General features: G+C 52.3%; 1 protein-coding gene across 1 annotated transcript in view; it reads left to right on the top strand.

Moving 5' to 3' along the window:
- Nucleotides 1-18,080, top strand: part of TXNRD2 (thioredoxin reductase 2) — a 108,677-nt gene that overhangs the window by 87,944 nt on the left and 2,653 nt on the right. The window contains exons 13-16 of the mRNA XM_038763269.1: nt 7,636-7,731; nt 8,045-8,137; nt 13,575-13,646; nt 16,363-16,460. Of these exons, the coding sequence (XP_038619197.1) occupies nt 7,636-7,731; nt 8,045-8,137; nt 13,575-13,646; nt 16,363-16,460 (359 nt within the window). The remainder of the gene's footprint in view (nt 1-7,635; nt 7,732-8,044; nt 8,138-13,574; nt 13,647-16,362; nt 16,461-18,080) is intronic.

Here is an 18,080-nt window from a genome sequence, read left to right as displayed (position 1 = left end):
CTCTCAATCAATCAATCAATCGTATTTATTGAGTGCTTACTGTGTGCAGAGTATTGTACTAAGTGCTTGGGAAGTACAAGTTGGCAACATAGAGAGACAGTCCCTACCCAACAGTGGGCTCACAGTCTAGAAGGGGGAGACAGAGAACAAAACATATTAACAAAATAAAATGAATAGAATAAATATGTACAAGTAAAATAAATAAATAGAGTAATAAATACGTGCAAACATATATACATATATATAGGTGCTGTGCTCTTCCCATCTCCCTGACTTGCTCCCTTTGACCTGCCCCCCTCCGCACCACACCGCACTTGTGTTTATATATATGTCTATAGTTCTATTTATATTAATGCCTCTTTACTCATTTTGATGTGTATATATCTATCATTCTCTGTATTTATACTGATGCCGGTTTACTTGTTTTGATGTCTATCTCCTCCCTTCTATTTATTCATTCAATCGTATTTATTGAGCGCTTACTGTGTGCAGCACACCGTACTAAGCACTTGGGACGTCCAAGTCGGCAACATATAGAGATGGTCCGTACCCGACAACGGGCTCACCGTCTAGAAGGGGGAGACGGACAACAAAACAAAACATGTAGACAGGTGTCAAAATCGTCAGAACAAATAGAATTAAAGCTATACGCACATCATTACCAAAATAAATAGAATAGTAAATATGTACAAGTAAAATAAATAGTGATAAATCCGTTCGAATATATTGTAGAAGCAGCTTGGCTCAGTGGAAAGAGCATGGGCTTTGGAGTCAGAGGTCATGGGTTCAAATCCCTGCTCTGCCACTTTCATTCAATCATTCAATCGTATTTATTGAGCGCTTACTGTGTGCAGAGCACTGTACTAAGTGCTTGGGAAGTACAATTTGGCAACATACAGAGATGGTCCCTACCCAACAGCGGGCTCACAGTCTAGGCAGCTGTGTGACTTTGGGCCAGTCACTTAACTTCTCTGTGCCTCAGTTACCTCATCTGTAAAATGGGGATTAAGACTTTGAACCCCACATGGGACAACCTGATCACATTGTAACCTCCCCAGCACTTAGAACAGTGCTTTGCACATAGTAAGCGCTTAATAAATGCCATCATTATTATTATTATTATTATATAAGTGCTGTGGGGAGGGGAAGGAGGTAGGGTGGGGGGATGGGGAGGAGGAGAGGGAAAAGGGGGCTCAGTCTGGGAAGGCCTCCTGGAGGAGGTGAACTTCTAGGCTGTAAACATGATGTGGGCAGGAATTGTCTCTATTGCTGGATTATACTTTCCAAGCGCTTAATACTGCGCTCGGCACACAGCAGGCGCTCAATAAATAGGATTGAATGAATGAATTAATAAATAAATTATGGATACGGACATCAGTGCTGTGGGGCTGAGGGAGAGATGAATAAAGGGTGCAAATCTCCCACAGAAGGGAGTGGGAGAAGAGGAAATGAGCTACTGGGCTGAGCACTGAGGTAATAATAATAATAATTGTGGTTTTTAGTAGGCACTTACTAATAAATTCATCAGTGGTATTTGAGTGCTTATTTTGTGGAGAGCACTGTACTAAGCACTCAGGAAAGAGAAGTAGCGTGGCCTCGTGGAAAGAGTCCGGGTTTGAGAATCGGAGGACCTGTGTTCTCATTTCAGCTCCACCACTGGCCTTGGGCACGTCTCTGGGCCTCAGTTTCCACGTCTGAAACATGGGAATTCATTCCCTGTTCTCCCTCCCTCGATAGGCTGTGAGCCGTGGGTGGGACAGGGATTGTGTCCGACCTGATGCTCTTGTAGTTATCCCAGCACTTAGTACAGTGCCTGGCACATAGTAAGAGCTTAAGAAATATCACGGTGCCTATTAATGGTGGTGGGAGTAATAGTACAGTGCTCGGCACATACTTAGGGCTTAACAAATGCCACAGTGACTCTTATTGGTGGTGATGGTGGTATTTACTGAGCGCCCCTCGGCACAATGCAGTGTACTAAGTAATTTAGAAAGTATGAGGAGCATAGTGGAAAGATCACAGGCCTGGAAGTCGAAGGATCTGGGTTCTAATCCCTGCTGGGTGACCTTGGGAAAGTCACCTACCTTCTCTGTGCCTCAGTTAACTCATCTATAAGATGGGGATACAATACCTGTTCTGCTTCCTACTTCGATTGTGAGCGCTGGGTGGGACAGACTGTGTCTGACCTGATTATCTTGACTCTTCTCCAGAGGTTAAGACAGTGCTTGACACATGGAACGCGCTTAACAAATACCGCGATGATGATGATTATTATTATTAATGAAAGTATGAAACAAAGAAGTGACACATTCCCTGCTCACAAGAAGCCTACACTCATAATGGAGATAAAAATATTAATGAACAGAGGAGTCAAGATAAGGAACTGAAAAAATATATATACAAAGTGCTGAGGAGAGATGTTAATAAGCGCTATTATTATTATAATTATTATTAATGATGGTATTTGTTAAGCACTTACTATGTTCTAAGTGCCAAGGAGGTTACAAAGTGATCAGGTTGTCCCACGGGGGACTCACAGTTTTAATTCCCATTTTACCGATGAGGTCACTGAGACACAGAGATGTTAAGTGACTTGCCCAAAGTCACCGAGCTGACAGTTGGGGGAGTCGAGATTTGAACCCATAACCTCGGACTCCAAAGCCTGTGCTGTTTCCATTGAGCCACGCTGCTTCTCATTATTATTATATTATATTATTATTATTCTCATATTATTATCATTTGAGGACAGGGATCATACCTCCTTGCTTTATTGTGCTCTCCAATGCATGTAATACAGTGCTCTGCATAGAGTGAGTGCTCAATAAAGTCTGTTAATCCTGGGATTTTTGAAGCGCTTGACTTAGAGGAGCAGGGTAGCCTAGTGGATAGAGCCCAGGCCTGGGAATCAGAAGGTCCTGGGTTCTAATCCTGGCTCGGCCGCTTGTCTGCTGTTTGACCTTGGGCAAATCACTTCCCTCCGGGGTTGGCCCGGAGCGAGTTTGTGCAGAGTGACAGCCACTTATATTTACTGAGCGTTTACTGTGTACCGAGCACTGTACTATGCCCTTAGGAGACTACAATATGACAATATAACAGTAGTAATAATAACGATAATTACGGGATTTGTTAAGCGCTTATTATGTGCGAGGCACTCTACAAGCGCTGGGGTGAATGCAAGTTGGACACAGTCCCTGCCCATGTAATAATAATAATTGTGGTACTTGTTAAGCGCTTACTATGTGCCAAGCACTGTTCCAAGCGCCGGATGGGGCTCGCAGTATTAATCCCCGTCGTACGGATGGGGTAAACTAAAGCGCAGAAAAGTGAAGTGACTTGCCCAAGATCACGCAACAGACCCCCACCACCACGAGCTCCCGGTCTAGAGGGGCCCATCCGGCCCCCCGATGGATGAATCCGGACCCCCAGGGTAGCCCGCTCCCCCGCTCCCACCCACCTCAAAGTGGGGTGTTTCTGGAGACTTGGCTCGGGGTCTCCCGGGCGCAGCATGGAGGCCTTGCCTTTATCAGAGCCTTGCAGCTGGGCGGAGTGCGAGAGCCCAGCGATACATCCTCCGCTCATGAATAGTTCATAAAACGGATTATATAAGCGTAGGCTTTTGTGACAATTTTGTGTACGCTCCACCCTAAGATAACACCATTATTCTTGGCCGAGAACGCTTTGTGTATACGAGACGTTTCCCTGACGGGCCACCGTGCAGAGTCGGGAGCTGCTAGGACACCCCCTCTCCCAAGAGGGGGTTCCGACAGGTCTGAGGTGACGGGAGGCTGTGGGATTTTATTTTTTTAATTCATATTTGTTAAGGGCGTGCTTTGTGCCGGGCACTGCACTGAGCACTGGGGTCGATACAAGCTAGTCAGGTTGGATTCAGTCCGTGTCCCGCATGGATCAACTGAGGCCCAGAGGAGTGAAGTGACGTCCCCAAGGTCATATAGCAGACAAGTGGAGCAGCCAGGATTAGAACCCAGGTCCTTCCAACGTCCGGGCTCCATTCGGTCACACTGCTTCTCAGTCTGCAGCTGAGCTAGGGATTTACAAGGCAAGAGAGAAACTGAGTCAGGATTGTGGGATAAAAACGCCAGCCATCACCAGGATGGCTCAAAGCCTCTGGGGAAGCAGCATGGCCTAATGGAAAGAGCACAGGCCTAGGTGTCAGAGGACCTAGCTTCCAATCCCGCATCTGCCGATTGCTTGCTGTTTGACCTTGGGCAAATCACTCAATTCCTCTGTGCCTCAGTTCTCCCTCCTACTTAGACCGTAAGTCCCCCATACAGGGACTGTGTCCAGCCTAATTCACTTCTATCTACCCCACGTAGAAAGCGTTTAACAAATATCATAAAGCAAAACAAACAACTGCCTGATTCCGGCTCAGGGCGGAAACTGCCAGGGTTCTTCTTCCCGTATCGGGGCTGTGGTTCGCTCACAGTGCTTTGCTCATAGTAAACATTTAATAAATGCCATCATTATTATTCATTCATTCATTCATTGAGCGCTTACTGAGAGCAAAGCACTATACCAAGCGCTTGGGAGAGTACACTAGAACAATAAACAGACATATTCCATGCCCACGACGAGCTTCCAGTCTGGAGGGGGAGACGCACTTTAATATAACATCATCAGGGCTGGGCTCTGTGGGAATCAATCAGTCACTGGTATTTATTGAACATTTCCTGTGTGCCAAGCACTGTACTAAGCACTCGTACTCTCCCACAAATGGGGGATATGAGTGTAAGTGCTATGGGGCTGAAGGTGGGGGCCGAAGTGAACGGTAAGTGCTTAAAAGGTATAGTTTCAAGTGCGTAGGTGAAGCAGAAGGGAAGACCAGGAATATCCCTCTAGACTGTAAGCTCGTTGAGGGCCCACTCTGTAATATCTTCCTCTCCGAAGTGCTTAGCAGAGGGCTCCACTCCGCAGTAAGTGCTCAATAAATCGATTGATATGCCGGGAAGGGTCCTGAGAAACCATTGTTCAATTAAAAACGGTGCTTTGTATTCATGGATGTTTTAGTAATTAGTCAGATTTAATGGAATGCCTGGCAGGGCTTTCCCGGTTTTATCTCTCATTCCAATCTCCTATTCATTTGGGGAATGCCAAAACAACATCTGTACTTCCTGCTGCTGCTGCTACAGCAACCGATTCATTCATTCAGTCATATTTATTGAGCACAGCGCTTAGTGATCAGCAGGCCCGGTCACCGCAGATGTGCGCAGGCCAGACCACCGGACTGAGAGCCAGGGGGGCTCGCCACGGATCCGGTCCGGAAACCGGGGGGCTCCCCGTGGGCCCTGTCTGGAAGCCAAGGGCTCACCGGGAGGGTTCGTCACGGGCCCGGTCCGGGAGCTTATCGTGGTACTGGATGGGGAACTGGGGGACTTTCTTTGGATCCAGTCCGAATCATTCATTCAGTCAGTTGCATTTATTGAGCGCTTACTGCATGCCCAGCGCTGTACTAAGTGCTTGGGAGAGGACAGTCTAACAATAAACAGACACATTCCCTGCCCACGGGAGCTGACAGTCTAGAGATGAGCTTACCACTGTCCGGGATCCAGGGGGCTCGCCACAGACCGGTTCTTGGGGGCTCGCTACAGACACGACCCAGGAATTATTTTATTTTGTTAATATGTTTGGTTTTGTTCTCCGTCTCCCTCTTCTAGACTGTGAGCCCACTGTTGGGTAGGGACTGTCTCTATATGTTGCCAACTTGTTCTTCCCAAGCGCTTAGTACAGTGCTCTGCACACAGTAAGCGCTCAATAAATACGATCGATTGATTGATTGATTGATTGATTGAATCAAGGGACTCCCTGTGGGATCCGGGGGGCTCATCACGGTCCCTGTCCGGGAGCGGGCGGGAGTCCGAGGGCTGGGATCAAGCTTAGCTTCCACCCAGATGTCGGAACCCGGCTTCGTTTAACTGGGCTCTCCGCTATCATAGAACGACCGGGGGATTTGATAAGCGCTTTCACCGTGTGCCCTGAACTGCACCAGTTTCACATGGGGCTCACAGGCCAAGTGTGAAGTGAGTGAGGACAGGAATCTAATCCTAATTTTACAGAGGAGGCCACAAAGAAGTCAAGGGACTGGTCCAGGGTGGCACAGCAGGCAAGTGGCAGAGCCTGGATTAGAGCCCAGGTCTCCTGGCTCCCAGCCCTGTCACTTTCCACTTGGCCACGCCGCCTCTCTCGGGGTGGATCTGAAGCAAAAGTGCCCTGTGCGATTTGGTGACTGTCAAAAAAGCTGCCCTTTTCTCTCTGTTCCTGCGGTCAAAAGTACACTGGGGCGTATGGTCTGAGCCCTTCTATGTGCAGAGCACTGTACTGAGCGCTTGGGAGAGGACAATAGTTATGCTATATGATCTCTGCCCTCAGGGTGCTTACAATCTACTTTATGCAAAGTGCTGTACTGAGCACTTGGGAGAAGACATTAGAGTTAGCCAACACATTCCCTGCCCTCAAGGACAATCTACTGTGGGCAGAGTACTGTAATAATAATAATAATAATAATAACATTTGTTAAGTTTTTACTATGCATCAAGCACTTGAGAAGCCGCATGGTCTAGAGGACAGAGAGTCAGAAGGACCTGGGTTCTAATCCCACTTCCACCACTTATCTGCTATATGGCCCTGGGCAAGTGACTTCACTTCTTGTGCCTCAGTTCCCTCATTTGGAAAATGGGAATTAAAACAGAAAACGATGGTATTTGTTAAGCGCTTACTATGTGCCAAGCACTCTTCTAAGCGCTGGGCTAAATACAAGGTAATCAGGTTGTCCGACGTGGGGCTCACAGTCTCAATCCCCTTTTTACAGATGAGGTACCTGAGGCACAGAGAAGTGAAGTGATTTGCCCAAGGTGTCACAGCAGACAAGTGGCGGAGGCAGGATTAGAACCCACAACCTCTGATTCCCAAGCCCGTGCTCTTGCCACTACGCCAAGTTGCTTCTCTAAGACTGTGAGCCCCATGTGGGGCATGGTCTATTTATTTTATTTTGTTAATATATTTTGTTTTGTTCTCTGTCTCCCCCTTCGAGACCGTGAGCCCACTGTTGAGTAGGGACCATCTCTATATGTTGCCAACTTGTACTTCCCAAGCGCTTAGTACAGTGCTCTGCACACAGTAAGCGCTCAATAAATACGATTGAATGAATGGTCTGCGTCTAATTTGACTAGCCTGTTTCTACTCCAGCACTTAGTACAGTGCCTGGCACATAGTAAATGCTTAACGAATACTGTTAAAAAAAAAAGCACCATTCTAAATGCTGGGACAGATACACGATAACCAGGGCAGACTGAGCCTCTGTCTCACATGGGGCTTACAGTCTAAGAAGGAGGGAGAACAAGTATTAAATCTCCATTTTACTGTTGAGGAAATTGTAGCTTAGAGAAGTGACTTGTCCAAGGTTACACAGCAAGCGAGTGGCAGAGTCAGAATTAGAACCCAGGTCCTCTGATTCCCAGGCCTGTGCTTTTTCTCCGAGGCCTTGTTGCTTCAGGCATATACTGAGGACTTGGGAGAGGACAATAGAGTTAGAAGACCCAATTCCTGCTCTCAAGGAGGAATAACGGGCGGACTGCGAGCTTCCAGCTGAGACCATTTCTGTGATTTCTTCCCGAACCTCAGGGACGTCCGGAATTGACCCCGACAGCCATCGCGGCCGGGAGGCTCCTGGCCCGACGCTTGTTCGCCCGGAGCTCAGAGCTCATGGACTATGACAACGTGAGTCTGCTCCCACCGCTTCGCCGACCTGGCCGACCCCTACTACCCCGACGGGCACGTTTGCGGGTGGCGGGGGCCGCTGGCGAATGGGCGGTTACCCGGGGTCGAACCGTTGACTCGGGCAAGGGGCGGACGTTGTCGGTGCTGCCCCGTGAGCACGGTCGGTATGGTCTTTTTGTAAGATTTGGGGCCCGTTTGGTGAAAATATGCTGTGCTCGCCCTCGGGTGCCATTCATCTACCCCAGCGCTTGGCATAAAATAAGCTCTTAACAAACCACCGACTGTTATCACGTCTGCCTTTGCTCCCTGTTAGGTGCCCACTACGGTGTTCACCCCGCTAGAATACGGCTGCGTGGGGCTCTCGGAGGAGAAGGCTGCGGAACGCTATGGAGAGGAAAATATCGAGGTAAACAGCGGAAAACCCGGGGAATCGCGGTCAAAGACCCAGGAAACTGATCAACGGTATCCACGCGGAACCGTGCAGTAAACTCAGAGAACTGGTCAACAGTGTGAACAGGGAAAACTGAAGTTAACCAGTAAACTGGTCAGTAGTGTGAACGTGAAACACTGCAGTGAGCTGATCAATTGTGGGAACATGGAACACTGTAGTAAACGCAGCAACCTGGGCAACGGAAAACATGGCACACTGCAGGAAATCCAGTAAACTGTGGTGAACTGTATGAACCCCATAAACTGGAGTAGTGTGAGCAGAATGAACTGTAGAAGACATAGCCAGGGCCAACAGTAGAGTGAACTGTAGTAAACCGTAGGGAATAGTGGGAACTTGTAAACTGGGTAAACCACAGTGAACGGTAGTAAGTAGCGTGAATGTGATAAACAGCTATGAACAATGGTAAATGCCGAAATCAACCAGTGGTATCTATTGAGCGTTTACTATGTGCAGAGCAGTGTACTAAGCACTTGGGAGAGTACGGTACAGCAGAGTCAGCAGACACGTTTCTGCCCCTCTAGACTGTGAGCTCATAGAACTGTGTCTGTTTGTTGTCATATTGTACTCTCCCGAGCGCTTAGTACAGTGCTTTGCACACAGTAAGCGCTCAATAAATAAAATTGAATGAATGAATGCCCACAGTGAGTTTACGGTCTTGAGGGGAGCAAGACAGAACAACTAGTAGTAAAGTGTCAGCGTAGTAAAAGAGTGTAATAAAGAGTGTAACCAGGGTGAGCCGGAATTCATTCATTTATTCAGTCGTATTTATTGAGCATTTACTGTGTGCAGAGCACTGTACTAAGCGCTTAGAGAGTACAATTTGGCAACAGATACAGTTCCTACCCAACAATGGGCTCACAGTCTAAAAGCTGTTGTGGATGGGTAGTGAATAGTGAGGGTGGCGATTTCTTTCAGGCACACGTCAGTCGGTCAGCCAGGCTGATGATGACTGCTTTTATTACCATCGTCTCCCTCTGACAGCTCTGTCTTCACTGAAGGAGCAGAGGAGCACCAGAGATGTGTCAGGATGAATCCCAAAGGAGTGGGAGTGGGATAGACACCCCACCCTAGTCAGCCAGGGGCGGCCCGGCCCCTCCCGGGCAGCGAGGGGCCACCCCCAACCCAACCAATCAATCAGTTTGCACATGGTAAATGCTTAACAAATTAACAAATGCCATCATTCATTCATTCATCATTCATTCAGTTGTACTTATTGAGCGCTTACTGCGTGCAGAGCACTGTACTAAATGCTTGATCGGCATTGTCGTCATCGTCAGTGATATTTATTAAGCACTTACTGTAGTAAATGCTTGGGAGAACGCATTACACTAATAGGTTGACGCATTCCCTGCCCATATGGAGCTGACAGTCTAGAGAGGGAGATGGGCATTAAAATAAATTATATTCTTCCAGGCACACATAATGCAAATGGCAGGGTATAAAGCTATGGCCCTGTAAGTGCTGCGGGGCGGGGGTGGCGTAAATATTAGATGCTTAAGGAAGCAGCGTGGCTTAGTGGTTAGAGCACAGGCCTGGGACAGAAGGACCTGGGTTCTCACCCCAGCTCCACCACTTGTCTGTTGTGTGACCCTGGGCAAGTCCCTTCACTTCTCTGTACCTCAGTTACCTCATCTGTAAAATAGGGATGAGGCTGCGAGCCCCACGTGGGACAGGGATTGCGTCCAACCTGTATCTACCCCAGTGCTTAGAACAGTCCTTGGCACCTAGTTAGCGATTAATAAGTACCATAATTATTATTATTATTGCTATTATTTAGGGGTCCAGTCACCTAGCAGGAAGTTGCTGCCTTGTAGGTTGGGAGCTCAGCTTCTCCCCGGGGACGAAAAAAGCCCGCCTCCAGCCTGTCTCTCTACACCCTTTTCTGGGATTTGGGTGGAGTGTCGGCCGCGGGAGCCAAACGGCTCCCGGAACGCCGGTCACGGGAGCCATGCAGCCCCAGAACGCCGGCCTCGGGAGCCGAAGAGCCCAGCTGTCGGCAGAGCCGGGCCCCATTTATCAAAGAGTCGGGTGACCTTAGAAACCATGGGCCAGGCTCCATGCGGCCCTGGGTTTCCTTCCCCTCTCTCTCTCTCTTTCTTTCACTCACTCTCTTGCTGCCTCTCTTTTTTTCTGTTCAGGCCAAAGCACATTACTGGTGATGTGCCGTGTCGGTATGAATAAATCTTTGAGATCAAATTCCACCCAAGGGCCAGTTCCCTCCCTCCTTCCTCCGGGTTTCCCTGGACCGCATCTCCTCTCCGGGGCTGCCGGACTCTAACAGGGCAGGCAGGTGGGACGAGAGGGATTTTCACGTGTCCTTGGCGGCAGGCACGCTTTGGATCTGTCCGGGTCTCTCGGGTGGGGTGAGGCGGGTCTTTCTGGCCCTCCCTTGGGGCCCCTCCAGCCCGGCGTTGGCCTGCCTGTCCTTCGCCCCCACCGAAACCCGCCCTAGGCCCTTGGCAGTAACCGTGATGGTTGGCAGTAAGATGGACTCACCCTGCACTATACTAAGCACTGGGGAGAGGACACGTTCTTTGTCCTGACGGCTCCGGGGCTGGCAGACCATATTCCCAGCCAGCTGCTTCCTGGGGCGTCTCGCCACGTTCTTTCATGTTGCATGAGCTTTCATTTCCAGATATTTTTGTTTATTGTCTTTGCATCCCTGATTGGGGTAGACGAACATTCTTCCAGTCACAAGTAAGGACGCACGTGCGTTTGAGCCGGACGGCGGGACCACATGGCTCTGGGCTCGGCCCTGCCGGTGCCCCACTGGGGCACAGGTTCCGTGGGCATTTGTGGTGCTGCCGCCACAGGGGTAACCCAAAAAGCAGCGTGATGTAGCGGTTAGGGCATAGGACAGGGAATCAGAAGGACCTGGGTTCTAATCCCAGCTCGGCCAGTTGCCTGCTGTGTGACCTTGGGCAAGTCACTTAACTTCTCTGTGCTTCAGTTGTCTCATCTGTAAAATGGGGATGAAGACTGTGAGCCCCGTGTGGGACAGGGGCTGCGTCCAACCCGATTTGCTTGTCTCTACTCCAGTGCTTGGAATAGTGCCTGACACATGGTAGGAACTTAACAAATGCCGTCATCATTACTATTATTATTATCAAAGTTGAGAACCCACCTAAAGGGCTTGGCAGCACTCACCCAGTCACTCGTTTGTACTGAGGGCCTCGGGTGTGCTGAGCACTGTACTAAGCGCTTGGGAGAGTATCAGAGAGTTAGTAGACACCGTTCCTTCCCTCAGCAGCCTACCACAGGAGACAGTCACAAAATCATATTCAAAGAGGAGGAAGAAGAGGGCCAGCAAGGATCCGGGGGGCCCCCCGGATGCCCACCCTCGTCGGGAGGCGTCAACTGTTCAGAACGCCCCCCACCACCAACCCATCTCTCCCGCACAGACCCATCTCCCCCAGATGTGTCCCCCGCAGCACGTAGGGGCCGCCTGAGTCCAGGAATCTCTGGAGTCCAGAAACCGAGCCAGAGACACCTCCTGTGGCAGCATCCTGGCCTCTGAGGGTATCATGGAAATAAGAGCATCATCCCCTGGCCCATTGCCACTCATCCATTGAGAGCTTCCAGGCTGATCATGCTGGACTAGCCAAGCCTTCCAGGCCTAAGAACCACCTGAGGGGGACGGGAGGCGGGGGAGAGGCCAACAAAAGAGGAATCGAGCTAGTCAACTGGGCCACGGAGACACAGCTTGGGGCACAGGAAATGGAGCTTGGGTCCAGGAAAGCCCCTGTGGGCCTGGATCAAGGCCACCGGCCGGCAGGGCAGCCGCCAGCATCAGGCCCGAGGAGGGAGAATCTGGTGGTCCAGAGCCGTAGCCCAGGCCCCCGCGGGGGAAGGCCAGTCATCATCATCAATCGTATTTATTGAGCACTTACTATGTGCAGAGCACGGTACTAAGCGCTTGGGAAGTACAAATTGGCAACATATAGAGACAGTCCCTACCCAACAGTGGGCTCACAGTCTAAAAGGGGGAGAAAGGCCAATCACCCAAGGCATTGGCTGCCTTTCAAGTGAAGTATTATTTTTCCCCCTGAAACAGATTTTCTCAATTTTCTTCCTGCGGACAAACTTTGAACTTTCTCTTTCTTCAGTACAGTAAATTCTCCTTCCGGTGAAAAATTATATCCTGTCTCAGTTTCTCAGGGAGCTGGGCTGAGTAGCCGCCGGGAGATTTGGCGATGTTAGTTGCAGTCATCACCGTCCTAAGATGGGCGTGTGGGTCTCAGCTCCCTCCTCCTTCGCCTCTCCCAAAACCCGCCCTAGGCCCTTGGCAGTAACCGTGACGGTTGGCAGTAAGCTGGACTCACCAGTCGCCCTGCACTTTACTAAGCACTGGGGAAAGGACGTATTCTCCGCCAGCCAAGAGCTTCCGTGCCAACAGAGAGGCAGACTTAAAAAGCTCTGCCAACAGGGTCATCCGAATAAACAGTAGACGGCACAGGTGGTCATACAGTTGATAGAAGCAGCGTGGCTCAGTGGAAAGAGCATGGGCTTTAGAGTCAGAGGTAATGGGTTCAAATCCCGGCTCCATCAATTGTCAGCTGTGTGACTTTGGCCAAGTCACTTAACTTCTCCGGGCCTCAGTTCCCTCATCAGTAAAGTGGGGATGAAGACTGTGAGCCCCCCACGGGACAACCTGATCACCTTGTATCCCCCCAGTGCTTTGAACAGTGCTTTGCACATAGTAAGTGCTTAACAAATACCATCATCATTATTATTATTATACACGTTGACCCACCTGCCAGGAGACGGAACCAATAAGTCAGGAAGAACTAGAGGCAGCCGGTGGACTGATGCTGCTGGGAGCTAATCAGGGAAGGCTTCCTGGAGAAGGTGGGATTCCAGGAGGGTTTTGAAGGTGGGGAGGGAGGGACTTGCAGGCCTTGTGGGGGCGGTTGCAGGAGAGGTATAAGGGCCCAGCTCCCCAAGAAACTGAGGCAGGATATAGTTTTTCATCAGAAGGAGAATTTACCGTACTGAAGAAAGAGAAAGTTCAGGAATAAAATGAAGAAAATCTGTTTCAGGGGGGAAAAAAAATACTTGAAAGGCAGCCAATGCCCCGGGTGATTGGCCTTCCCCAGCGAAGGCCTGGGCAGATTCTCCTTCCTCGGGCCCGGAGCTGGCGGCTGCCCTTCCAGCTGGCGGCCTTGATCCAGGCCCATAATGGGCAGGGATCACTTCTCTACGCTATTGTATTGTACTTTCCCAAACCCTTAGTACAGTACTCTTCACACAGTAAGCACTCAATAAATACCCCTGATTGATCAACCGAGGCACTCCCGGCTCAGCCCTGTGACTTTGCCCATGTGTGGCTAAGGTTGGGTGAGGGTCCACGGGCGCCTGGGGGATGTCTTACTGGCTGTTGGCTCTGCTGCAGGTGTTCCACGCCCATTACAAACCTCTGGAGTTCACCGTGGCGGACCGGGATGCCTCTCAGTGCTATGTAAAGGTGAGTGAACCCGAGGCGGCCCCTTTCCACGATCGCCCGCCGGTCGGAAGCCGGGCACAGATTTGCCTACTGGGGACCGGGTCTGCCGGGGAGAACGACGCTCCTGGAGACTAAGTCTTCCAGGGACCAAAGCCTACCAGGGATTGGGCCTGGAGCCTTCCGGGCCCAGAATTGCTGTCCAGGAACCAAGCCTTCCAGGGACCGGGCCTGGAGTCGGCCAGGTCCAGAATTGCCTGCCGAGGACCAGGTCCAGATCTTGCCCGGATTAGGCTGCCGTCGCTTCCAGCGCAGCTGTGACCGACCACCCCCCGGGACCCCATTTTTGGGGAAGATCATGCGATGGGGACGTAGGTGCGGTTCCTCCTTGTGATCCCGGCCGGGAACCATAAGGTGACAGGGATGGAGGACCCTGCCCTCCTCTCCCATTCCCAATTCATTCGTTCACTCGTATTTATTGAGCACTTGCTGTGTGTGGAGCACTGTTCTAAGCGCTTCAAAGTACAATTGAGCAATAGAGACAGTCCCTACCCACATTGGGCTTATAGTCTAGAAGGAGGAAGACAGACATGAAAACAAGCAGCCTTCCCTCATGCTCCCCGGCCACTCCCTGGCACCCATCGTGTTCCCTGGCCTCCCTCGTGCTCCTCCAGCTTTCCCTCATGTTCCCTCATGTTCCCTTCACATTCCCCAGGCTGCCCCACGCACCTTGACTTTCCATCATGCTCCCCGGCCTCCCCTCCCGCTCCCGCAGCCTTCCCTCACGCTCCCTGCCTGCTCCCCGCCCGCCTCTCACCTTACGCTCCCTGGCCTCCCTTCTCTTCCCCCCGCCCCGGCCCCATCTCGGCTTCCCGCCCGATGAAGCCCCAGAATCCCCAGGCCGCTCCGCCGTGGCTCCCTGACCCTCAAAAGGCATCTTTCAACCGGGAGCTGGGTGACGACCGCCCTGCCCTAGCCGCCGAGTGGACGTCCCCCCCCTCCCCCTCGACCCCCCATCCCTCCAGGCCCAGGGGAGCGGAGAAGCTGACCGGCGGGGTGGTGGGCTTTGCGTCAGCTAGCCTATCTGTCAGCACTCTCGAGCCCAGCGTGAATGCCGAGAGCCTCCCAAAGCCCCTCCAGGGGCCCATTCCGGCCTCCCGGCCTTCCAATCCAGGGAAGCGAGTTCCCGTTACTGCCTCGGGGCCTGCTGGCTGGTTCTTTGAGTCAGCTCCTGAGGCTCCCTCTCCCCAGCCCCTCGCCTGGCGGGGGCCGACCCACAGCTCCCCACAACTCCCCACAACTGGATGGCCAAGGCCGGCTCTCCGTCGCCAGGCTAGGGCCAGCTCCCTGCACCCCCCCGAACAGCCCCCTGACCCTCCCTCCCCTCTTTCTACCCCACCCCCCTGCAGGGCAGGTCCAAGGCAAGCCAGGTGGTCGGCCCTAAAGTCTGTCCCCCGTCAGTTCTCCCCTCCCTGGGCCCAAATGTGGGTGGGCTCCTCAAGGGGGCTTCTACCTCCCCCAGCCCCAGGCCAACTGGGACCCCATTTCTCGTCCCAACAGCTTCAAGAGGAAAGGCTGGGGTCGGGATTCTTGTCCCCATTTGACAGACAAGGACCTGGCCTCCCCCCAAACTTGGAAGGTGGCAAGCATGGGCAGAGAACGTCCCCCCTGTCAGTTAGTCAGTCTCTGTGTGTGTGTGTGTGTGTGTGTGTGTGTGTGTGTGTGTGTGTGTGTGTGTGTGTGTGTGTGTAAAATCAATTATTTCTTTATGGCATTGACTAAGCCTTTCCTATGTTTACTATTTTGTTTACTATTTACTTTGGAGTCAGAGCTCATGGGTTCAAATCCCGGCTCCGCCAACTGTCAGCTGTGTGACCCTGGGCAAGTCACTTCACTTCTCTGTGCCTCAGTTGCCTCATCTGTAAAATGGGGATCAAGACTGTGAGCCCCCCGTGGGACAACCTGATCACCTGGTAACCTCCCCAGCGCTTAGAACAGTGCTTTGCACATAGTAAGTGCTTAATAAATGCCATTATTATTATTATTGTGTGCCAAGCACTATACTAAGCATTGGGGTAGATAGAAGATGATCTGTTTGGACACAGTCCCTATCCCACATGGGGCTTGGGAATAACGTGCACTCGGATTGTGCAGCCAGCGTAAAAGGCATGTCAGCCTCCCCCAGAGGGGTCTCCTCAGGGGTCGTGAAGAGAAAGCTCCCAGACCCCTGCCCATCTTTCACACTGCCCAAGCCCCCGCTACTCATCATCATCATCATCATCAGTCGTATTTATTGAGCGCTTACTTTCTGCTGCCTGGGCACATCGGAGAATGCCAGGGGTTGTGCCCTATCCCCCTCAGGGCCTGGGTCATGAAGCATCACTCTCCCCCCGCGACCGGGCTTGGCCCCGGTTGTCTGATCAGACCCAGGGAGAGAAACGTTCACAACCCCCGTCGGGCTTTGCGTTCTCTTCGAGGCTGGCGACGAGAAACTACGGCCTCTGAGGGCTCGCCCGCCAGGCCCACCCCCGTCGGCCCGGCCCGGGCCGTGGGACCCCGGAGCCCCGCCTGCCTGCCTGCCGGCTGCTTCCGCTCGGCCCCCCGGGGGTGGCTCCCAGGAGTCCCAGCCCGGAGGAAGCAACTCGAATCAAGTTTCCCGCCCGTCTGTGTTTTCTCCCCTACCGAAGGGTCCGGCGGGCCCGGCTCTGTCCCTGATTGATGGCGGCCTTATTGTTTTCAGATGGTCTGCCTGCAGGAAAGGGACCTGAAGATTGTCGGCCTCCACTTCGTTGGCCCACATGCCGGTGAAGTGATTCAAGGATTTGCTCTCGGAATAAAGTAAGTACAAAAGAATGTCTTCGGTTTCGAAGCCTGCCTTTAAACGATCGAAAGATTCTAAAGTCGAACCGCTTAATTTTGGCACCACTACAATTGAAAGGGCTCCACGTTTTATGTTACTTTTATGTAGCATTACCCAGATTTTCAGCAAAAGCAGTTCAGGCCTTGATGAAGACAGACTGGGTTTAGTTCAAGAAGACTCCAGCTTTCTTCTCGAGCCAAAACCTTGTTGAGGCGACAAAGTCCTAGGGTTTGGGAATGGGCGGGGGCTGGCGGGGGGAGGTCGTCTACCTGCGTGCAGAGACTTCCTTCAAGGGAAGGTGGTGAGGGGCTTCCCGGGCATACCCCCTGGAGGGCAGAGGGCTGGCGTCCTCCTTCCCCGTCTGAAAACACGGCTCATCTTGAGGGACAGAAGGAGGAGAGGGGCTGGGGGAACACCCAGTTGTCCAGGGAGGAAGCCCCCTCGCATTGCGGCCCACCATGACCCGTGGACAGCATCCTTGCTGTAGTGGAAGGCGTCCAGTTGGGATCTTGTTGCATGATCTGTCGTGGCCCCCGAAGCAGGCGTCTGTGAAGACCCTTGGACCAAGGAGGGGCAGCCCCAGGGAGCAGTTTCCTGCCGTCCCCACTTTTCCTGAGCCAACTGAGCCTCCTCAGTCTTCGGTTCAGAGACCGGTTCAGCAGGCAGCCAAAGGAAGGGTCAGTGAGTAGCCCATAGTTGGTCAGAGGCCGGTAAGGATCAGTCAGTCATTTAGTCAGTGGTGTTCATTGAGTGCTGTGTGCAGAGCATTGTACTGAGCACTTGGGAGAGGACAGTACAATGGCATCGGTAGACACGATCCCTGACCTCAAGGAGCTCCCAGCTTAATGGGGTCATTGAAAGGCCAGAGAGAGGGTCAGTGGTTGGGCCATTGGGTGATTAGTGGATGGTCAAGAGAGTGGGACAGCATGGTCCTTGAGTGGCCAGAAAGCAGGTGAGCAGAAGGACCGGAGGACTGGTTGTCAGTGGGGGCTAGGCAGGCGGCCTTCTCTCCCCAGCAGGGTGGGCTCACACTGCCTATAGGGGCTTCCCTCCCTCCCCCCCCCGCCCCGCGTCTGTGGAAGGATGGCAGCGCTGGCCTCCTCGCACCCCCTCCCCCCCAGCCCCTTCCCCCTATCGAAGGCGATGTCAGCGGCTCCTTATAAACGACCTCACCGCCGAGCGATTCCGTCCTTTCTGTCAACTTCCCGCCAGGAGGGGCCGGAGCAAATGAGGAGCAGGCCTGGGTGGGGTGGGGAGCCGTGGGCTCCCCAGGGAGGGCCCCCCTGGACTGCCGGCGGGCGTGGCTTTCGCGTACATATTTGGGACATGTGTTTGCCGTGTTTGGTGGCCGGCCCCGGGCTCTGGGACACGTTCTCGCTCAGATGTCCAAAATAACCACCGCGGGGAATGGTATGAGATGGGTGGCCCCCATTCTGGGGGTGGGGTGGGGCAGAGCCCGCCGGCCGACCCAAAGCCTGAGCCCGTCTCCGCCCCAGGGCCGGTGTTGCCCCCTTGCTTTCCCGGGGACCCCTGGGTCCTCACAGACAAGGAACATGCCACCTGCAACGTGACATGGCAATCAAGTCAGTCAGTTATAT

The sequence above is a fragment of the Tachyglossus aculeatus genome, chromosome 21 (assembly GCF_015852505.1).
Source record: "Tachyglossus aculeatus isolate mTacAcu1 chromosome 21, mTacAcu1.pri, whole genome shotgun sequence".
Taxonomy (NCBI): Eukaryota; Metazoa; Chordata; class Mammalia; order Monotremata; family Tachyglossidae; genus Tachyglossus; species Tachyglossus aculeatus.
The sequence above is the reverse complement of the archived record's forward strand: the minus strand, read 5'-3'. Positions and strand labels throughout refer to the sequence as shown.